The sequence below is a fragment of the Anopheles bellator genome, chromosome 1, assembly GCF_943735745.2.
Source record: "Anopheles bellator chromosome 1, idAnoBellAS_SP24_06.2, whole genome shotgun sequence".
Taxonomy (NCBI): domain Eukaryota; kingdom Metazoa; phylum Arthropoda; class Insecta; order Diptera; family Culicidae; genus Anopheles; species Anopheles bellator.
In genome coordinates, this window is record NC_071285.1 from 52,522,401 (window position 1) to 52,545,960 (window position 23,560).

Genomic DNA, 23,560 nt, shown 5'->3' on the forward strand with positions numbered 1-23,560 from the left:
TCCGGGAGCGAAGCGACAGTTCTGGGATGTCATCTGCAAGGTGCGCAACACCGGAAAGTCAATCGTCCTGACTTCACACAGCATGGAGGAGTGCGAAGCTCTCTGTACCCGGCTCGCCATCATGGTGAACGGCGAATTTAAATGCCTCGGCTCAACGCAACATTTGAAGAACAAATTTTTGAAGGGCTTCCTGTTGACGGTGAAGGTTGCACGAGGTACATCAGAAGAGCAGTTAAAACGGATCGTCGGAGTGAAGGAATTTGTTTCGAGCCAGTTTTTGGGTGCTGTGTTGAAGTGAGTGCCCTAGTTTTACCACCCAACTCGGTCGTAGTCGGATGGGGACTATTATTAAGTGGTTTCTTTTTCCGTTACGCTTTCAGGGAGGAGTACGATGACTCGCTCAGCTTCCACATCCCGTTGACGGACCTGAAGTGGTCCCAGATGTTCGGACTAATGGAAAGCCATAAGCAAATGCTCGAAATCGACGATTACGCACTGGGCCAAACGTCACTGGAGCAGGTGTTCCTGTTTTTCACCAAATACCAACGTGCCACCGAGTGAACGTTCTCGGTCAATCCATTTTAAATGGACATCTCAATGCCAAACCCAATGGCTTTCGACCGTGCAGATTAGCAATAAGTTTCTAGAAAAGCTGATTGAGGACCCCTGGTGCTGAATCCATATTCTACTTGATCGAGTCGAGTTCTGCTTGTTTTAATAATTAAAATAAAGTATGAGGAATGTAATGTGAATAAATTTCTTTAGGTTTGTAAGTTATGGTTCAGATCGGAGCATGTCTTACACGGTAACTAGATCAACGTCAGAGCTTTTGAGCCGTACGAAAACCGTGCCCGTCTCAGTATGCTGCGCGGTCTCCGTCACAGTACAAACTTTCGTGTCTAGTTTCCAAAATTTTGCCTTCCTCGTTTCGATTTACCGGTCGGTTGGTCGGGCGCGTGGTTGAGTTTGGCTTACCTGAAACGAGTAAAATACGAATCCCAACGTCAGTTTCATGTCAAATTCATGCCATTAAGAGTAGTGAACAGTTCGCGAGGTTCGAGCCACTGCTGCTTCGAGCTTGCTGGTAATGAACGTTGAATCCTTCAGAACGACGGGCGGACCAAAGTGATAAGAAATTTATGGCGGGGGCCGTAAACTGCCTTTGTTACGACTGCCCAACTCGTGTCTGGGGGTCGTACTTTTCTCGCCACATAATATCGGCCCGGCGTGGGAGCGCAGATTGCGCCGTTCACAGGCGCCGGAGTCGGCCAATCAACAAACACCCGGGACGGCGTAGCGGGGTGTACTTTGCATTAAAATATTACTTTGCGGAGGTCCGAACGAATGAAGTGTCTTACTAGTTCGTTCAGTTTGTTGTTTTTCCTCCAATCGATTTTCGAAAAGAAAATCGATTCGTCCCAGGGTCACTCTACGGAAGGGTGGCCATGGCAAGCCTGTGACTGGTTCGATCGTCCGCTACAATAATGACGTCCGGAGCTCAGCATCTAGCGTGCGGCGGAACGACCGAAACCATGGAACCAACACGAATACATGGCGTTGGCGTTGTGCGTGACGTACGTTGGAGCAAAAAAAATGCTTAGTAATGTCGCGCAACGACCACTGTACTAATACCGATGGCGGAGGTTAGGCGCAGAGTAGTCGCACGCTCGGTAGTGTGCATGGTGTTGATAAAGATACGGTTCGTGGAGTGTTTTTGTGACGCTGCAATTGCTCACTGTATCAGTTCATCAAGAGCGCGCGGCACAACCGGTCACGAGAACTTCTGTGAGGGTCGCGGAATGTCTGTTCCGGTCCACAGAGGCGGACTCTAGGGCACTGGCTAAAGCCAACAAAGATCGTAGTCGTAAGCCAGAAGTGTTCAAGTGTCCCTTTAGGTTAGAAGCTCGCAGGCAACAGGTGGGTCAAGTGCCTATAATTCCGTTCGAGTTCGAGATGAGACCTGGGCGAGGAGAACACTGCGACATTGCGTCATGCAGTTGATGGAGGCGCCAGATTTCAGCGCTACGGACGACATTCCATTGAGTGCTTTTAATGGACCGTAGTGTACCTGTGCCACATAAAACTGTATTCGGTGACCCGTGAAAATGAAGTTGAAAAGCAAAAAAATAAGCTAAACAATTCAGTGCACTGACCGTGACAGTGGTCATACGACGTTTCGCATGAATTCGCAACCTGTGGTGTTAGTGAGCCCTGTGCATACATAATTCTCATCGTAGTGCGGCCCTGTCCCTTCAAAAGTCTGATGGGCTTTTGTCCAATTTTTGCAAACCATTGTTTCAGTGAATCATTCCGTTGTGTTATCAGCGAGTAATCTGCTGTTGGTTATCTTATCAGTGCACTGTGTGATAAAATTAATCGAAAAGCAATCAAGCATTTATCTTAACACGTTTTCGATAACGGGCGAGAGTGGTCTACCATTGTTCAAACGGGCACACTGATACGACATCCGATCGTAGTGAAAAGTTGTGGACCCCGTCTAATAGTTCGTTGTACGATCCTAACAGGAAACAGTATGGCGTCCACGTCGCGGTGGAGTAAATTTGTGCTGCTGCTGTGGAAAAACTGGATCATTCAGAAGCGCCACTACATCCAGACGCTGTTCGAAATCCTGATTCCGGTGCTGTGCTGTGCCATACTGATCATAGTGCGAGGTCTAGTGGACCCTGAAGAGGTGGCCAAGCCGACCGTGTTCGATCGGTTGGGCATCGGCACGATTAGCAATTTCAATAGTAAGTATTAAAGTGTTTGGTGGCGTCAATTCCTCAACAATTCACGTGAATGTCCCGTTTAGCGTTCCCACCGGTCACGTTCAGTGTTGCGTTTTCACCAAAGAACGAGTTCCTGGAGCAGTTCCTCGGTGAAGCCTTCACACAGGAGGTCCTCAGTAGTCGGCCGATCACGCTGGTGTCGGTGGACAATGCCCGCGAGCTGGAAAGTCTGCTGATGCAGCAGAACTTTATCGCCGGTGTCGAGTTTCCCGACAGCTACCAGGTACGCATGGAGCTGCTTACAGACCACTAAGGTCAGAGCTCTAATTGGTAGGCCATCTCTTTGCACTATTCAGAACAGAACCGATCTTCCAGAGCGCCTCGACTATGCGTTGCGTTTTCCGTCCGAGTTGCGCGTGACCAGCTGGTCGTTTGGTAATTGGCGCACAAACTTCATGGTGGTGCCCTTCGTGCAGGGTCTCCGCAATCCGAACCAAACGGACGGTGGTAGTCCTAGCTATTTGCGTGAAGGTTTCCTTACGCTACAGGCGGCCATAGCACGCACCTTCATCCGCCGCCAACGCACGGGCTATCAACTGCCGCAGGTTAACCTGAGGGTAAGGCACGCAGCAGGGCGTAGTAGATTACGACACTAATCTCCTGCTCTTTTGCAGCGCTATCCGTACCCGCCGTACTACGACGATGTGGTGCTGCTGGCGTTGGAACGACTGCTGCCGATGATCATTCTGATCTCGTTCTTCTACACCTGCATCAACACGGTCAAGTTCATCACGATCGAAAAGGAGAAGCAGCTGAAGGAAGCGATGAAGATCATGGGTCTCCCGAATTGGCTCCACTGGACGGCATGGTTCGTGCGGTGTTTGGTGCTGCTTCTGATCACTATTTCGCTGCTCGTCTTTCTGCTAAGTGTAAGACACGGGGTGGCGTGTCCTCATCCGATCGTCTGTTAATTGTACCTCTCCATTACACAGGCCAACCTAACACCAAACACCGACCTGTCCGTGATCGAGTACGCCGACTGGAGCGTGCTGTGGTTCTTCTTTCTGGCCTTCGTGCTGGTGACGATCTGCTTTTGCTTCATGATGAGTGTCTTCTTCAACAAAGGTACTCGAATTTATCCTGCGAAACTGTTCCGGTGATTTAATGCCCCAAACTTTTCTTCGTAGCCAACACTGCGGCCGGAATCGCGGGGCTGCTGTGGTTCGTGTTTGCGATCCCGTTCAATGTCACCGTACAAAATTACGACGAGATGGAAATGGGCACCAAGATCGCCTCCAGCTTGCTCTCCAATACGGCCATGTCGTTCGGCATCATGAACATCATTCGCCTCGAAGCGACCCAGGTGGGCCTACAGTGGAGCAACCTTTTTTCGGCCCCCTCAATGGGCGATGATTTTAGCGTGGGGCTCGTGATGGTGATGTTCCTGGTCGATGCCCTGCTGTACCTGGGCATTGCGCTCTACTTCGAGCAGGTGATGCCCGGCGAGTTTGGTCTGGCCAAACCGTGGTACTTTCTGTTTACGCGCGACTTTTGGAAACGAAACCGCATCGAGGACTCGTCGGTGGTCGGTGTTTCGAAACAGGAACCGTCACCGTACTTTGAGCAGGAACCGACCCTCGAGCGGATCGGAGTCCGCATCATGGACCTGCGGAAGGTCTACGGTAAAAAGGTAGCGGTCGAGGGACTGAATCTAAACATGTACGAAGGACAAATTACGGTTCTACTCGGCCACAATGGAGCTGGCAAGACAACCACGATGTCCATGCTGACCGGCATGTTTTCACCGAGTTCCGGAACGGCACTGGTCAATGGGTACGACATTCGGAAGGACATCGAAGGAGTGCGCTTCTCGCTTGGCCTCTGTCCGCAGCATAACGTGCTGTTCAACGAGCTAACCGTGGCGGAACATTTGAAGTTCTTCGCGCAACTCAAGGGCGTCCCGAGGAACAAGACGGCCAGCGAGATCGACAAGTACGTGAACCTGCTGGAGTTGACCGACAAGCGAAACGCTCAATCACATACCCTCTCGGGGGGAATGAAGCGTAAGCTGGGCGTCGGTATTGCCCTGTGTGGAGGCTCAAAGGTGGTGCTGCTCGATGAGCCCACGTCCGGGATGGACCCGTCGGCACGGCGTGCCCTGTGGGATTTGATCCAACGGGAAAAGGTAGGCCGTAGTGTGATCCTATCGACGCACTTCATGGACGAAGCGGATGTGCTGGGCGATCGGATTGCCATCATGGCCGAGGGCAAGTTGCGCGCGATCGGTTCACCGTTTTTCCTGAAGAAAACGCTCGGCGCTGGCTATCGGTTGATTTGCGTAAAGGAACCTCACTGCGATAAGCAGCGCCTCCTGTCGCTGTTGAGGAAGTTTATCGGGGACGTACGAATCGAGACGGACATCGGGACGGAGTTGTCGTTCGTGTTGCGCGAGGAGTACCTTCCGGTGTTCCAGCAGATGCTGGAGCAACTCGAGGAGCAGATGACCGCTTGCGGAGTGTCCAGTTATGGCATTTCGCTCACCACGATGGAGGAAGTGTTTTTACGGTACGGAATTAGACGGAACATGTGTGATCGACGTATGATCGTGGCTGTTCTCTTTGCAGTGCTGGAAGTGATTCCCACCAAACGGAAGAGTCCTCTACGGAAACGAAAACGAACGGATACGTTGACATCAGCGAAAGTGACAGTTGTACGGAACCTCGAAAGTTGTAACCGCAACCGGGCAGTTGATTATGATCTTCCGATGGCTTTTTCTTCTTTTCAGACTCGCTGGAAGGGCTTCGCCTGCATACTGGCTCGACGCGCTTGTTCTACCAAATCTATGCCCAGTTCTACAAAAAACTGCTCACCACCGTCCGTAGTTGGATTACGCTTTCGCTGCAATTTTTAATCCCCGTGCTGTTTGTGCTGATGTCGTACCTGATCTTCCTGAATGGCAACACCGGCCGCGATCTGCCAGAGTTGACCATCAACTTTGATCGTTATACCACTTCGCTCACGGTGCTAGAAGTCGGGTCCGGTTCGGAGGCCGCTGGTGATCGATACCGAGAGCTATTTCGTGGTAAACCTGCGACCCATCAGCTCGACGTGATCGATAGTGACATGATTTCGCATATTCTGGAAATGGTAGGTAAACTGCGTTAGCTGTCTTGGCTCTCGCGATCTAACAGCAATGTGTTTCGGTAGACTTCGCAGGACATTCCCTCTTTCAACACACGGTACTGGGTCGGAGCGACCCTCGGGTCCGCTGAGTGTACCGCTTGGTTCAACAATAAGGCCTACCACAGTGCCCCACTGTCCGTCAGCTTGATCTACAATGCACTGCTCCAGTCCGTGTGTCCGACGTGTGAGCTTCGCGTCAGCAACAAGCCGTTACCGTACCGGTTGGACACTCAGCTAAGGCGCCTCGAAACGGGAGCCAATGCTGGCTTCCAGATGGCGTTCAACACCGGCTTTGCGATGGCCTTCGTGTCTGCGCTGTTCATCCTGTTCTACATCAAGGAGCGCACGACCCGGGCCAAGTTGCTGCAGTTCGTGAGCGGAGTGAATGTGGCCCTCTTCTGGACCATCTCGTTCCTGTGGGACTATCTGGTGTTTGTGGTATCGTCGGTGTTCTACATCATCACGCTTGCCATCATCCAGCAGGACGGTTGGTCCACGTTCGACCAGCTCGGCCGAGTGTTTCTGGTGCTGCTATTCTACGCCTTCGCCAGCCTACCGGTGACGTACCTGTTTGCGTACCTTTTCCACGTGCCGGCGACGGGTTTCGTTAAAATGATGCTCCTCAACGTGCTGTCCGGCACGATCTTCTTCACGGCCGTTTCGTTGCTCCGCTTCGAGGATATCGACCTGGACAATGTGGCGGACGTGCTCGAGTGGATCTTTATGTTCTTCCCGAGCTTCGTCCTGACGCAGAGTATGAACGCACTGAACCAGGTCGGAAGCCGGGAGGCACTGTGCGAGCGTGCCTGCGAGCAGATCACGATCTGCACCGAGGAGCTCAAGTGCCTGCTTGTTCCGGAGTGCTGCGGTACGACTGCCTTCTCGTTCGACACAACCACCGGCATCAACCGGAGTTTGCTGTTTTTCACCGGCATCGGGCTGGCCTGCTTTGCGCTGATCATGATCGTGGACTATCGGCTGCTGAAGAAGATCTTCTCGCGAAGCGGACCGACCAGCCGGACCGATGACCCGTCGAACGAGGTGGATTCGGATGTGCTCGAGGAGAAGCAGCGCATCGAGAAGTGCGATGCGGCTGAACTCGCCTCGTACAATCTGGTGCTGAAGGAGCTGTCGAAAAACTACGGCAAGTTTGTAGCAGTCAACAAGCTTTCGGTGGGCGTACGGCACTCGGAGTGCTTCGGACTGCTCGGCATTAATGGCGCCGGCAAGACGTCGACGTTTAAGATGATGACGGGTGATGAGAACATCACTTCGGGTGACGCCTGGGTGAACGGGATTAATCTACGCACCGACATGAACCGAGTGCATCAGCACATCGGCTACTGTCCGCAGTTCGATGCACTGCTCGAGGAGCTGACGGGTCGAGAAACGTTGCACATCTTCGCCCTGATGCGCGGTGTCAATCGGGCGGAGATCAACGGAGTGTCGCTAACACTTGCCGAGGAGCTAAACTTTGTGAAGCACCTGGATAAGCGGACCAAGGCGTACAGCGGGGGCAACAAGCGGAAGCTCAGCACCGCTCTGGCCCTGATGGGTAACCCGGCGGTGGTATACCTGGATGAACCGACGACCGGGATGGATCCGGGAGCGAAGCGACAGTTTTGGAACGTGATCTGCAAGATCCGCAACTCGGGCAAATCGATCGTCCTGACGTCGCACAGCATGGAGGAGTGCGAAGCTCTCTGCACCCGGCTCGCCATCATGGTGAACGGCGAGTTCAAGTGTCTCGGCTCGACACAACACTTGAAGAACAAGTTCTCCGAAGCCTTCCTGCTGACAGTGAAAACGAAGCGCGACCAACCGGAAGCGATCAACGCGGTAAAGGCGTTTGTGACGAGCCAATTTTCGGGAGTCGATCTCAAGTAAGTAGCCTCAAGTGGGACCCTCTACATCACCGATTATGACACGTATTTTTCGTTCTGCCCACCAGGGAAGAGTATCAGGACTCGTTGACTTTCCACATAGCCCGGACGGACCAGCGGTGGTCAGCTATGTTTGGGCTGATGGAGTCGGCAAAGGACCGGCTGGGTATCGAGGATTACGCCCTCGGGCAAACGACACTAGAGCAAGTGTTTCTGTTTTTCACCAAATACCAAAGAAACTGTGAGTGACTGTAACGTTCGGTCGACACGCGATTAAAGGCACGACAATGTATTAGCTTCCCTACGCCCTATCGTCACGGAAATTGATTATGGAAATAAGATTAAGCTGATCACCTATGTATGCTAATCGGTGTTTTGATTGTACGATGCCGGGTGTGGCAGCTTTGGGTGTTGTCGTTTGAATGGGAAATCTTTGTTGTCGCACAGCCATCAAGGACTCCTTCAGGAACGCCTCGAGAACAACTAGAGCAGTTCCACAACCCACGGATAAATTATGACGCAAAGAGTGAGGTGGTTTCTGTACAATTTACAAACCAACTGGTGAAACAATAGACATTTGCCAGTTGTCAGCGGCAGTAATATCTTCGCAGGACCTTCGTTAAAATAGCCATTCATTTCCGTTTCGCACGGCGTAGCGCACAGCGACTAATCTAATTCTCTGGCAGTAGCATGTTTAGGCCTTTCGATGACAGGGCACGATACCGGCGTTGCTTTCATCAATCATTTTCCATCGCTCCGCGGGAGCTTGCTTACTGACGTGTGCTGCCGCTGCTGCTAACGAGCCACCGAGCCCCGGCGAAGGTGATTAATGTCGAAAGCCACGCTTGTGGTGCGTGCGCGGGTGAAATGGAAATCATCAATTTCGACCAAACTCGCCCGGTACCTCGGAAGAATTCGGTTCCACAGCTGTTCCCTGGGAGTCGCTCGGACCGTTTAAACACCGCCGGTTGGAGGGGAAAGAAAATTGCATCGATCAGTGTTGAGCCATCACCGGGTTCCCACGGCGACTCCCACAGGTGGTCCTGGGAGTTGAGGTCCATCCCTGCCAAGGGATCCCACCAGGGAGCACAACCGGAATGGCGAACCGCTCGAAGCACAACATAAAGGAACGGATGGCAAAATAAGCGACTTCCGTGCGGAGTCCGGTTTCCGGGGACTCGGCAATCAATATTGAGTTACAGCGTCACGCCACCCAACGCCCGGGCTACTGGGTAATTCGGGTAATCGATTTGAAAGACAGAAAAACAGCGATCAAATAATCATCCATGCTCCGGCTCGGTTGGCCACCCACTCCGAGTCCACCGCCGGTGTGTGCGTGTGGGGGTGTTTGTATTGTTTGCGACGTGCCACAAGGTTCTTGTCTTTCCAGCCAATGTCAGCAAACAGGTTGGTGAACTCAAAATGGCCAACAGTCGTCACTGTCGCTGTCGAAACAGAGTTGGGTCGGGCAGAAAGTGCTGATCGTTTTTTGATCGATTTAAACTTGGTTTAATCAGTTAGTGTGGGGTTTGTGTTGCTTTTTATCAGCTCACGGACCTCAATGCTGTTTCACCATTTAAAGTATCGTGGGAGTGATTAGATATAGTTATAAAATTAATGTGATGTTTGAAACAATCGGAAACCTGGTAGCTTTCGTGACCGGAAGAAGAACCGAAACCATGACATCATTTTCGGTTCAACCTAGCCAATAGACAGAATGAGAGAAAAGTTTTTCAAATCATCAGACCGCGAACGGTTTCTCGGTATTAATCGAAACTTAATTCGCAAAGTAATCAAAGTTTACGCCGAAAGAAGTATTTCTGCGACGAACGAAACGGAGCCGAAACGGAGCCAACCGAAGTCCGCTCACCGGATCCGAGTGCGGACCACGTTGCCACGTGGTTGCCCCACGCCACCGCCGCCGTGTGCTAATGATCTTGTTTCGTCGATCAACGCGTCCCACGCGAATTCCTTCTTCTCGACGGGCATCCGGCGTTCGTAAAATGGTGGTCACGCTGGCCTGAGACACATGACACATGACCCTTTGTATTGAACCGCCGGCGGTGCTTGGGTGCGTTATTTGGTTGCGGTTCCTGCAGCGTGGTCCGCTTTCCAGTCGATACCGAATTTGGGCACCGAACCGGGGAGCCAGTTCTTTGCGGCTACGCAAATGGTGGCGCAAACAATGTTGGATTCGCTGCTGGCGTGTGGGTGTCCCTTTCTGTGGCCAGCTCTCCCGGGAAACAGGTTATGGCATGTAGCCCGTCTGTGTGCTTTTCTTCTTTGGCACCTCAAAAAGATGATCATACGCTTACGGCGTGGGTAGGTGATGCTTTTTGGCATACTTTCCGTCAGCAGCTCAGTCACTGGCCGCCCACCGATATTGATCCGTGGTTTTAGGACGAGAACATAGTTTCGGTGTTCGGTGATAAAGCGCACGTCTACGATTGTGCAACACCGACACCGATCGTTAGTTGCGCCATCCGCAAAGCCGCTGGCTAATGAGTGAAGGTCAGCGGCGTGGCCGTAAAAAGAACCGCCAGCCTAAGGCGCATTGCTGGTGCTATCGATCCGCCGTGCCGTGTTGCTCTTTTGACGCCCCAGACGGTCCGATTTCCAAAAGAAACCATTGCCAAGCCATTTTCGGACACGGACAACCTCCAAACCGGGGATGGCTGGCCCGTGCGGGCCACTTGATTTGTTTATCCTTCCACCGCCCAGTCAGCGTAGATGAGGGAAAAGAGTAGTAGAGAGTAGTGCCCGAAAGCATGCACTTGATCGAGTCCGTAATGGGCGGTCATCGACCAAAAGACCTGGCTCAGCTCGGCCCAGCAATTTCGAAATTAGATCCGATCGATTTCGCTCCATCAGCCGCGAGTCCAGGGTCGGGTCGCGTGGCTCCCGTAATTGATGGCTCGTGTCCGATGGCCGCACAGAAGAGCGGGCAGGGGCACGATCCCCCTTCCACGGAAAAATGGGGGGCTCGTACTGCAGGCACCACAAATGGCCACTTGGCATGTATTCGTGGGCAATTTGCGTGCGCATCATCGTCACTGGCATCATCTGCTCGGCCAGCTAGGACACTCTCGATGGCGGCGGCGGCGGCCACAATTAGGAGCGCAATCGATAGCCCACCCCCTGGTCGTAAGTGGTCCGGAAAGTGTAGTAAAAAATCGGGCACCACCGCTCAGCTGGCGGGTGGAAAGTTTGAAAGCTCCACAAATGGAGCGCACTCAAATTGTTCTTAAATTTTCAGACCACGATTGGCCGATTGCGATTCCCGCACGATGGGGACCTCAATTAACCCCGCGAGGGCTGTCGAAAACGGAAGCACCGACGATCGTTTACGGCGAATCGAATTACAGCCACAATCGATTACGTAGAACTTTCCAACCGCTATCGGAAAACCCCGGTGCCGGATTATCGGTGGAAGCGTCGAAGTTGTGGCAACTCCCAGTGGCATTAATTTACATCGCCCACTCGGTGGACCTCCACTTGGCGGCCTTTGAAGGTTGCACTTGCACCGGCCCAGCGGTGGGAGACTCGAACTTCACTCGAACACCGGCTGGATGTTGGAGAAAAAAAGCATCACTTACTCTATCAACTCAGCCGTTAGCCTGTTGCTGCCCACCCGAGGGGGGCAACTTTTGTGCCGAAAGATGCGGACAAGCGAACCGAAACAATTGTAAACCGGAACCTGATGCGTTGTTTTCAATTTAACGATTCATTATTGATTTCTGGATCGAAAAGTTTTCCGACAGCCCGAGTGCTCGCTTCCGGCAGAAGCACCCAAAAATGCAGTGAGTTCGTTGTGTGAACAATATTGATAATTTATTGTAAAATTCCAATTCGGATGCCATTTGGTGCGTGTTTGTGCATTTCAAATATCCATATTTTACTGTGAGAGTTTGAGTTTCTATCGGGGTATTCGTGAGACACGCTACGGATTCACCTCTTTTTGATTTGTTTCGCTCGGAACAAAATTAGTCCATAAATTGGCATTTTTGATAGGCATGGCTTTGTTCGCGGCCGACAGCATATATTTCCAGGAGCCACAATCCGCGCGCGTTGGATAGCATTGATATTAATTATTGATTTATCGTCCGTGGTGCCGTTCGAAGCCGCCGTGCCGGTCGGCGGGACGGTCGATAAGCATTTTTAATGAAATGTGCAAACCAATCGCACATCTAACATTTACCAACCATCGTCCAACAAATCCGGTGGCCGCTCGTCCTCGTCCGCACGCTCGTCCGCGTGCGTATTGGGACAATCGAAAAGCAATGCCACTTTTGTTGAATCCTTTTTGCGGAAGGGCGTTTTTAAGCTATCTGTGTCCGCATATTTTATCAGCCATTATTGCATAATTTAATCAAACAAACTTAAATATCTCAAGCAATAGAACAACATTGAATGATATTTGTATGAGGTAGTAATATTATGAACATTCCGGAACTGGAACTTTGGGATTGCCCCAATGTTTTGCCATGCTGGACAGGTCCCCCGTGGACCAACAATTGGAAGCAAATTGATTCCGATTTATATCACCACCAACCGAATCCGGAGCCTGTATCGGGAAAGAAGGAAAGAAATCCCCGGGCCGGTCCAGGTCAGGCCCGTTTACGGATGATCGATACGATTGTGGTGCTCTCGAGGGGAAAACATCCGCAAGTATTGACCAGAAGCAGTGGACCAGGCCGACCGCGAGAATGGGCGTTTAGGAAATGCTTTTTCATTCGTTTTTCGGCCCTTCCGGCTTCCGCCAGGACTCGTGCGGTTTGCCATCGATCCACGTGCGCGTGTGTGTTTTCCAAGGTGGAACTCGGTGCGCTCGGTGAGTGGGCCACGAATGTGTATTATTTATGGAAATTGATGGGGCGCGCTAGCCATGGTAACCTTCGCCGCGCCGTGCTTGGAATGCTTCGTGCGCGCCCGTGACTCGCGACGGCGTTGGCGGTAAACTTGAAACGCCCAGCGGTGGCGGTGAAAACACCCGCGCAGCGTCACCTTCGAGGTCAGTGTGCTCACTCGGTTGGAGGACTATCTTTCGGACCATACGAATCCCGGCCGATCGACCCTGAAACCGCTGCCCGAAACTTGGTCCGTTTTCTGGGAAGTGAAATTAATTAAAATGATATACTTTGCCAGGCCGAGCCACAATGATTTGTGAGAGTAATAAAAGGGCACGGTTGCTGCTTGAAATGGAACCGTTGCGAACGGAAAGGAAAGCGTTACCAACAAAGTGGCCAAAGGAGTAAGACTCTTCGCTCTCCGGCCTCTAACGATGGAGGCCACACGATGTTTGATTGGATTTTTCAACCGACTTTTACTCATCAATCAGTCCGCCAAAAAGGGGGCCAATTAAAATGTGCAGTGAAAAGATCGAACTCATTCATCGGGTGTTTACGGTCCATAAAATCGAGAAGATGGGCAACATGCCAAAAAAATGGTGTCTCAATATGAAATGCAGATGGCGGTCATAGCTAGTTTTGCATACACTAATGGCCATTAGCCGGTATTGGTCGTTATCGCTTGCAGATTGGGGGCTTGCAACTCATTTGATCGCAATCGCATGCTGGCCAGGAAATTGCAGATCGTTGGCAGCTCCGGCAGATTAAAGCAATGGTGTGTAATGGTGGCATTTTCGGCATTGTTTATTGCGCACTTGGCGGCACGGCGAAAATGACTCAATTCAACAGCTTCACGTTCAATTAAGCATTAAGCACGAAACCGATCAGATGGGACCGGAGCTTGATACGAAATCAGCCCTCACGCCAACTGACCGTCTAATGTGTGGTTTAGAAATTTATTGTTCAAATCTCGGTACGTTCCTTACGATGAGAACCATCGGTCCTTAGGAAATCGCTCCCAAACTCGGGCACGTGCCATCAGCGTTCCAATTCCATCATCACGCTGAGTTTCAGAAAACCTTCCGAAAACCGGGTGCAAACCACGCAATTACGCAACCGAATTAATCGTGCTTTCTTCGCGCGGTTGCCTTCTTTCGGCCATTCATGCGTGGCGCCGAGTATTGTGGCCCTGCGGCGGTGGCCCTACGTGGATTGAGAGTCAATCACAAAAAGTCGACAGCTTCGGTCGGTAAAACGGTAAACGCCTCGGCAACGTTGTATTGGCTGCGTGCGCTTAGTCTATGCCTAGAGATCTAGAGATACATCGGCCTCGAATGGAGTCGAAAACCTGTACCGACTCCGCTCTACCCAAAATGGCATGGACAAGTTCCGTGGCCCGCGTCATAAATGGTGTCCAAAACTGGACGTCTTTGCTGTCTACGTTTGGCTGTGTGGGTTTTTGGACGAACCTCTCGGCTGCTCGGTCGTCAGATTAGTCCCGGAGATGTGACGCGCCGCTCGGTGGATCTGGTGGAAGATCGCAAGGTTATTAACCTCGTTTAATGAAAAGCGCACACACCTGGGATCGGATCGCGAAATAAGGAAGATTATGCAAATGGTGTCTCCGGGGGCGGAAGAACCGTACCGCCATGTCATGAATCAATCCCGTGGCTCCTTTTCGGGCAAAACTCTCCTACGTTGGTGTTGCTGGACAGATAATGTCAGATTGGGGAAGAACCACTTAGCCGTCTGGCTGCGTCATCAGTTTCGGTTCTGTTTCGCCCCTTTCTGACTCATCTCCATCGCTGGTTTGCTAATTTGGGTATAAACATTTCTCAAGCAGAGAGCGATTTTCGTCAGCTTTTCGTGAGTCGTTTCCAAGCTCGATAACGAGACATCAGGAGGAACCTCGCTCTGGGCCACAGGATTGAGAAAGAGAGAGAGAGTTACCGGGCATTAATTACGTTAATTTGGCCGAACAACTCTCGTCAGTGTTTTCGCCCACACACCGTCCCGGATCGCCGGTGGGGCCATCAAGCATCGGCCACGCAACAGGCTCCACGTTAATGGCCGTATGCGAATGCGTCAACCATTGCTGATGCGGCCGACAGATAGAACCCGAAGGCAATAAATTGTACCACCGAATGGGCCATCGCCGCTATCCGTCAAACGGAGCCAGCAAACGGGCTGGCTATTTCCAACCGATGCCAGGCTTGCCAGGCTCTTAACGGGCGGCCCACATAGAGAGATAGTCTTTTGATAACGTGCGATAACGCCCCGTTAGAGGCGTTGGACTCCGTCGCCTCGAAACGAGGTGAAAATTATCAATTAATTTCTTCCCCATATGGAAGTGAGCCATTGCTGCGCACCGGAAGGGAGTAGAAAGCTTGGGCCCGGCCATGCGGAAGAGTCATGCCGCCGGGTGTCACTTCCTCTCGGTGTTGCGCGCTTGATGGAACCTCGTGGCCGGGCATGTAAGCGTGGCCCAACGTATATGCCATCAGCAGCTTTAATCGAGTTTAAGTTTCTAATTTTCGTGCCAATTTGTCGGTTGATTGTTGTCGGTCGGTTTGCGCGAGAGTGCGTTGCCGGCGGCCAGGTTGGCCAGGTTGGGCTCAAAATGAGCTCTTGGGGTCGAAACTTTTGCCGGTGCTCGGGGCGCCTGTTCTGGAGCGCTTATTTAAATGACATCCGTAATTGTTGGCGGGCGTTGTGTGCTTCTTGGAAGTTGGTTCCAATCGTTCTTTGGTTGGGCATGAAAAATGAAGCTCGTTTCTGTGGGGTACCAGATACGGGGACGGTGGCGTTATTAATGGTTTCGGTGCCGGTGATCTGTCGGCTGGCTGTTGGTGAACGTGAAATAAATGAGTGTCTGTCTGCACCGTAACCAAACTCCGAATGTGTCGAACTGATTAACCTTTAATTCAGTGATAAGTTTGTGAACCGTAAGGTTAGAATTATCAAATGTTCAACAATATTAGTCGAATAGGGCAGTTGATGGCAGCAAGTCCTCGCCCATGAGCACTTTTAGCCGGCAGTTAACGAGTGTTCCATGAAAAAGTGGTAAATAAACACCGCAGTTTAAAACCCCACCATTCAAGTAATTGGATCATGATTGGCAGACGCTTTTTGGTGATGCAGAAAATGGACCAGCGAACCACTACTGGCCACGATAAATCTCATTCATAAATTAGCAAACACTACACGGGCGCGGATGGCCAAAAAAAATCGCTTCGATCAAAAGAATCCGGAAACGGTGGGATCAGCAAAATCTTGTGAAATATTCACAACCATCCTCACGCTAATTGCCTCAACCGACGGCAAACGTCGGTTCATCCCCCAGCACCAATGACGGCGATGACGATGCAGCAGCAAATCTCATCCTGGCCGCAAGGAATAAATTCTTGCGGTGCTCGGAAAATGAATATCTTTCCTCGCGCGTGGTGCAACCCTGGAAGCCGATGCGCGCACCCATAAACTTGCACCGCCGGGACGCTCGCGAACGGAAACGTGATTATCTGCGGCGGGCACGAACGAACGATGGCGATGCCGTTGCGGTATAATATTAATTGCATCCGAAAGCATCCCGCGGAGTGCCGGGTTGAAGCCGGGTAGAAGCAGATCGTCCTTTTTCGCACTCAACGGTCGTGCTGAGAGTCGTAGAAGAAGTTGTAAAATTACTCTGCGTGTCGGCGAAGTTGGACCCGTTTTTGTGGTTCACTTTAAAACACGAACGCTTTAAGGTGCTAGGTTGGTGAGATAAGCCTTCAGGTTTTTTCCGCAACACTGACGGATCCGTACCCGGTCAATAACAAGCTCTATAGACGTGCGCGGCCACCGGGTGATTATTACGTTTTATTGTTCCGAAGAATTTCCATCAAGAGGCACATCCGTTGCGGAGCACCCCGTTAGGGTTGATGGTTCCCAAGGTCTCCCAGGACCCCGGTTCAATGATCAATATTTATGGAGCTTCATGTGTGAGTACAGCGGAACAGTAACGCCTCCCGGGGGCGCTCAGTAACTGGAGCAGAAGCAACAACGGGGCCAGTAATCCTTTGCCCGGGCCAAGATTTATGCATACCAACAAGCAGCCGTCTGTGTGACGGGTCACCCGATGGGAAGCGCAGTGCAATCTTGCCAACGGGACGGCTCGATTGTACCCCTCTCTCTAACTCCCCCGGAGGACCCCGATGTCCTGGGGGATCAGCCTTCGGGGATTTTGGCTAAAAATAACCCAATCAGCCAACAAGATCCCTTGACTGGGCCCGGGACCGGGACGATACGTTGTAACTGTAAATGTAGTTCCGGTTCCTACAACGAGAAGGATGCACGCCGATGGTGTAGTTAACGCAAAACTTGCTACACTCCGGATGTCCGGGATGTCCCATATGGTCGCCTTATCTACGCCTAGCGCTAGATGGTGCTCCCCAGATGTTACATGTCCGGCCTTCTTCTCGTAACGAAGATGGATCGATCGAGCCGGCTGCCGGGAGGTGTTTAAACCCCATTAAACCATCGCGATGGTTAACGATTTGCAGATAATAGCAACCCATCAACGGGCCACAGGGCATCTTCCATCCCGGCCGACCAACATTACTTTTGACCTTTTCTTCCCATGGTCCAGCAGCCTCAGAGGGGGGGCTATCCTCAGTACGGCCGGTGCAATAAATTAGATGGCAACGTACACGAAAAGTACCCCCAAGGGGTTAACGATGCCCGAAACATTGTAAAATTTCGCTACTCTTACGTCAGGAACTTAACCTCGTGGGGGGGCGCCAACCTAACGACAAAAAATACAAGCCGAAAACGCAATCGTAAAATCTGTCCGTCAGCCCTCCGGCAGTAGCTGTCGGGGGCTGTTATGCAACGGAGCCCAGTTGCGGTACACCCGAAAAAACCTGTCTTCCTAGTGGGAGTCCTTTCGTGAACTCGGCGCACTCGAGTGCTTGATAGACATCATAGACCTGACCCGGCCCGAACCACGGTACAAAAACCGAACGAATCACTCATGCTCAGCGCATAACAAAGCACCATCATTAATCCAGTTTGTCAAGCAGCATCCCGTCATCCCGCAGCCCGGTTCGTTCCCGACGGTGAAAGTGTTTTCTTGAGGAACAACATTACCACCGACCGCCAGAGCCCACCAGCGATTACCGGCCGTTCCTGGGGGGGGCCGGAAGGTGAGAAAGTAATTAAGGTGGGCCATCGGGTGTGGTGGAACTGCCAAATTGATGTAAACCACGAGGGAGCACTAAAGAGAGAGAGAGAGGGCCTCCCCGCGTGGCTACAACTCAATCGACCGACAATGATCGTCACATTTCGGTTATTTGATTAATCGTCGTTCCAGAGGACCGCCGCCGAAAAGCCCACCGGCCCACAGTAGTAACTTAAACTGCAATCAACGTCGGTCGCAATGTACTTTGCAATGGGTCCAACTGGTGGGCAAATATTCAACACCTTCCGCGGCGACCCATTCAGCCTTCAGTGAGATCCCCGTGAAGGGAAGCTGTGAAAGGGGATCGCGACACACTATGTGGCCCCGTTTTCCGGCGCATTGTAGTTGGTGTGGTCGGCAGATGGTTGGCCAAAATATTTATGCTCAAAATTTACGAGTTTAATTATAGCTAGCAAATAGGTCACTACAATAGGCTACGGTTGTTTTACCGAAAATGTTATTTCTTGAGCTAACTTTTGTTCCTTTAAGTATATCAACATTTTTAATCGTAGAAAAAATATAAGCACCTTGACAGAACGCAGAATGTATCCTTACTTTTGACCAATCACCAATCCCGCTGTGCCTAACGTACTCATAACGTTGGCTCCGTGCCACGCCGCATCGCAGGTGCGCCTCGTTATGCTTTTAATGCTTCCACTCTCATTAAATTTGCCGCCAACTTATGCCACTCCCAAAGTGGCCAAGCTCGTGGCCGTTCTGGACCGAAAAGGGTCGGCCGCCCGTACGGTCGGGCGAAACCGCCGTCCGGCGGCTCGCACGATTAATCAACATTTTCACTTTCATCGCTCGGGACCGACCGATTACATATGTAGTAGGCCGCTGGCAGCCACTGTACAGGAAGGAAACCAAACCTCTGGTGCCTTGTCGACTCCTTTCCGCGAGATTACGCGGCGACACGCGACCGACCGGTGTGATATCGGCATCTGCATCCGAGAGCGCTCGCGCTTCCTGCGCGCGAAGTTAATGCAATCAAGGCTCAAGGGACTCTAGACTGTCATGCAGACGCTGAACGTCATGTTTGTCGCAAGTGATTGATGTCCACCGTCGGCACGGCCACCGGATGGACGGACAGACGACAAATCGGTTCGACACGGATTGCCTCCGGATTGTGGTTTCTGGTTCAGATCTGGTTTCTGTTAACACACGGCAACGGGGGGTCGTCGTGCACCCATCGGCACACCGGCACCGGCGCTTAACCACACTGATGTAAAGTTAATTGCATACCGCAGCATGATTTATGCTTGCAATTAAAGCATCCCGCGCGATAGCTTATCGGGCAGCAGCAGCATAATTCGCTCCGCGTCTCGATGTAATCGCGCTGGAAAATGTAAACAACGGCCAATATGTGAATGGAGCGATGCGGACAAGCGAATAACAAAGAGAGTGGGACCACCCATTGTAACCATCACGTTGCATTTAACATGCTTCAAACGAGCTTCGAAATGAACCGGAATAAAGTGTGAGGTAATTTAGTACCTGCTACCCGCGTGGCAAACTCGGAACCGCCGGTTTTCGGTGACCCAAACACACCCAACTGTAACGTACCAAAGTTTACCTTTCAGGGGTTCGTATGCACGGTATTTGTTGGTGGTTTCACCAAGACGTTTTCTTCATCTTCCGACCGACTGTGAGAAATGCTTTCACGGTCGCCGGGCTCGTAGTCCCTTCAGCCACGTAAGCACTTCGAGCAGTGCATAGTTTGTGACAAAAGTTGTCGTCTTTTCACTTCGAACCTGCAACTGCACCGGGGTCGCGTTTCGCTGGCTGGATGCTTTCGACCCGGGCCGTAGAAAGCATTTTTCTGTTCGTCGTTAGTTCCTTGCCACAGAGTTTTGGTCCCCTTCTGGAAAGAGGTTTGTGATGTAAATAACTCGAAGCGGCTCAAAAAACTCCAGCCAACCGGTTGCAGCTCGGAGAACTTTTCGTTTATGCACACTTTTCAGAGAACACATTTTCAGCCACGAGAAAGCGGCCGTACGAAACGATGAGGTTTCCCCGTCGGATGGTGACTATCGTTTCATGGTGTTGATTAAAAAGGTGAATATGTTTTATAATATTTTGGCGGATTTGATTTGGTAAGCACACCATCGACGACGTCTTTGACAATATTAAGTTTTTTTTCAATCAAGAAGCCGTTGAGTTTGAGGTGAGAATGAGCTACCTTAATTAGTGAGAAGGTCCTTCTCACCAGCTACGGTTGTAGTAGCGCGCAGACGGTTAAACGAAAAACACAGATAAATATTTCGATATTTCGAGAAAAACGGTTTAATGCAATCAAAAACAATTCCCTCTAACTTACTCTCTCCCTCGATAGCTCCCGTTTATGGCTGACCCTCAACAACTCCAACAACAGCAGTTTGGAACGATTAATGTGTATGTGCTGGAGACAGCTGCAAGTCACCGGGATCGTCGAAGCCGAAGCAAAAACATAAAACGGATGTCCCAGCCGGTCCCGGTGGCCCGGAAGGTAAAATCAGCGTTTATGAGGAGCGAACATTCCAGAAGGGGTCAGCACAATCCGTGTCCGATTTGTTCGGAGTTTCCTTCCCTGGGGCTTCGCAGGGCCTAGCTTTGCTCGGAACGACAACACAACGTCGGGGGGTCGGGGTCACCGGAGGTCTGGCCCCCCTTGTCTCCAGGAACCGGTCAGTGAACGGACTCATTTAATCATCAACGCATCCTTTCCGTCCACCCTTCGGAATGGGGGGGCAGGGGGGAGCTCCAGAAAAAGGCACTCATAATGTGCCGAGCCGTTTGGGATGTCGCAGTGAGGCAATATAAAATGATTACGTCGGTTGAAACACCGGTTTCGCTAATGTCCCTCCGGGGCCCGACCGACCGACTCGTCGGCTCCGGACGGCTGCGTCCGATGCGATATCGCATGTAATCCTTTGAAGTGCCCAAGCAAGGCAGGAGAAGACAGGCGAGCAGACAGAAAAATTAGTCCGGAAAAGCTTTTCGGGGTTGGTAAATTATGCGAACTGTGTACTGGCGATGGAGAAGTCACCGGAACTCTGGGGAACGATCAGAACCTCTGAAACCACTGCATTACTCATTACATAATGGATTGGATTGTGAGCGTGGTGATTGCAATATGGCTATCGTACGAATTGGCTATCAGTGGCCTATTTGAGTCCGGCTAGAATTTGGTCCGCTTGCGCCCAGTCGAAATCTACAAACTGTGAACAGCATCTACAACCAAGAATCCAACCGTAGGACACAAACGTCCTCCGCGTCTGGTGGTAGAAGCAGTGTTCGCAATGTCCGCCTATTATATTAGTAAACATGAAGCACGACAACGGAACAAGAAATGGAGTCCTGACCGGTTGGCTGACCGGTTGGACTCGAAAGGTTAGCCAATCACTTCGCCCGAATAAACAATGCGTCCGAACGTCGGTTCCGGATTAGCCATTAGTGTGGTGCTCGTGAAGGCCCCAGATGACACGGAGCAGGAACCATCGCACGCAGACGTTCTGTGCCCATGTTTGCCTTCTTATGGGGCGTACACATCGAGCACCGCGTGGAACAACATGTGGCCATTGCATGCAGCAGTTGGTGCGATAAATATTATCGTTATTTACTCTCCGAATCACTAATCCGTGCGAATTCCTGGAAAGGACCTGCATGCGCATGACACGGCATCCTTGAGCCGGTTTCCGGTCCGTAGCAGTTAATTTTGTGCCACTCAGCCGAGTGTGTACAGTGCGGCGAAGAACGGACAAGCAGTTCCACTGTCTCCGGTTCAAATGGTCTCGTGCAGGCAACATTGTTTCAATGGGACCTCTGAAGCAAGCAACATACCGGGCCCAGGGCACAGCATACAGCCGTGGATTTACTCCGAAAGTGGTCCTTTGTAATGAAGCGAAGCATTCAACAGTCTAAAGATGCAGCGGCTTATCAGTGAGTGTGCTTTTGAAGTAACGAACACTTTTCATTTTCACGACAAGCTTAAGAAACTTCAAACGACCTCTCCAACAGAACTCCTGTAGGCTGTAAGTAGTCTGATGAAGGTGGCAATTTCATCCTCGGCGGCTTTTCGGTTGAACCCATTAATTATTCAACGCTTCAGAGTTTAAACACGTTTTATGGAATTAAAGTGTTTAAAGCATTATTTCATTATAAATGTGCCACGCATTCGGGGATGACAATCTGCCCTTTGAGAAGTTTAAATAATTCAATTCTCTTTTACTTTTGGTTTTAGGAGTGAAAGTGGTCGGCCGCAATCGGATGACAAATCAATGCTCTGTTTCCGTTGGTTTTCAACAAATGGGGAATTGAAACGCTACACTCACGGCGCAATCCCGCCGGGGGTTAACCTTCAAAAATACTCCGAAAAATAACGTAAACATCCGACGATAAATAAACCCCGTAATGGAAGGTACCAGCACACTGGCGGATGTTGGTGGATGTGATTGGAGAAAGCAATTTTCTTTATCGCCGAACGCCTGATGTCCTGATGAAGCTTTTACGATCAGCGACTTTCGTTCTATCGCTGATCCGCAATGTCAACTGAACCGGAATGTCGTGCTAACCGCAGGCCATCGTCCTAGGAAGGGTATATAAGACGCTGCCGGTTGGCGGAAAAACTTCACCCACCGAACAACCGAGCCCGGGGCGATGTCGCAGCCACAGGGTAAACAAAAATATCCCCGTGCAAGTGGTTCGCACCCACAAGGATACCCGGTTCGGGGCGGACACAGGTGAAAGAGTTTCCGAAAGGCGTTCGATCGAGTCATCGAACGTGAGATTGATGATGTTCGGGCGATTGTTTTCGACAACAAAACCAATACGAATCGGCTTATCGGTTGTGGAGCGCCACTCCTTTAAAGTGTGGCCAAAACTTTGCAAGCATAAATTCGGAAGAACCGAACATCTTCTGAACTGTCTTTAAAATGGAAGACTTTCGTAGGACAGGAGAGATAGCCGGGAGTTTGGGAATTCGCAATGCACCCAGCGGGACCATCGTGTTTGTTGGCATCGTGTTTGCAGAGAATTCCCATTAATTCTAAACGGTTTCCACTTTCGCCAAAGTGAAATGGTTCCATCTCGGTAACCGGCGGCCGCCCGGAGTAATGTAGTACGCCCTCCACTTAACGGGCACTCGGGGTCTAGGGCACGGAGTGTGTGCGTTCCCACAGTCAAGTAGCATATTTCTGGTGAAAGCACAGAATCATAGTCCAGAAGGTGGGTTTGGTACGCTCTTCCACCTTAAAGGCATCTCCATATCGGCATCCGTGCGCCAGGCCGTTTTCGGGGCCAGGTGTGAAAAGGGATCCGGCATCGGTCGAGATCTCGCCGTAACCTTCTTAATCCTAAGCGAAATCTGAATAATAAACCAACGAAAGCCGTTGCCGTTTGCCGTCGCTGCGGGAGTTTGGCACCTTCGTTCGCTCGAATCGATAGTGAAGACGAGAGTGGCATAATTTCCAAAGAACAAAAAAGTTTCTCCATTCCACAAAAATGGGAACACATTCACATGGAGTCGAGCAGCCGCCTCACCGACGGAACGCGTTTCCTTGTGCCAGCAACGGGTTTTCAATTGCTTTGCCGAACGTTTCCGTCGAGCAAATCTGCGCGAAACGATACAAATCATCTTCTGCGTGCGATGAAGGGTGTGCGTTAAACGCTGCGTACATCTGTCGGCTTCGGTTCGGTTCCTAAATCATCTTCGATTACGGCCAT

The 23,560-nt window shown here is 51.2% G+C and overlaps 1 protein-coding gene across 1 annotated transcript; it reads left to right on the plus strand.

Moving 5' to 3' along the window:
- The first annotated feature begins 2,533 nt into the window (after positions 1-2,533).
- Positions 2,534-8,138, plus strand: LOC131210517 (phospholipid-transporting ATPase ABCA3-like). The gene is made up of 10 exons (XM_058203778.1): positions 2,534-2,750; positions 2,813-3,012; positions 3,086-3,346; positions 3,404-3,658; positions 3,722-3,854; positions 3,917-5,294; positions 5,354-5,439; positions 5,515-5,876; positions 5,937-7,795; positions 7,864-8,138. Exons 1-10 carry the CDS (start codon positions 2,534-2,536, stop codon positions 8,042-8,044), a joined length of 4,932 nt encoding a protein of 1,643 aa, XP_058059761.1. The 3' UTR covers positions 8,045-8,138.
- The last annotated feature ends 15,422 nt before the right edge of the window (positions 8,139-23,560 follow it).

What these genes read in the sequence shown, in the direction of transcription:
- LOC131210517 (XM_058203778.1), top strand. Translation starts at nt 2,534, where the DNA reads ATGGCGTCCACGTCGCGGTGGAGTAAATTTGTGCTGCTGCTGTGGAAA. An exon ending in CACGATTAGCAATTTCAATA is followed by an intron (nt 2,751 to 2,812) that starts GTAAGTATTAAA and finishes TGTCCCGTTTAG; the next exon opens with CGTTCCCACCGGTCACGTTC. An exon ending in CATCAGCGAAAGTGACAGTT is followed by an intron (nt 5,440 to 5,514) that starts GTACGGAACCTC and finishes TCTTCTTTTCAG; the next exon opens with ACTCGCTGGAAGGGCTTCGC.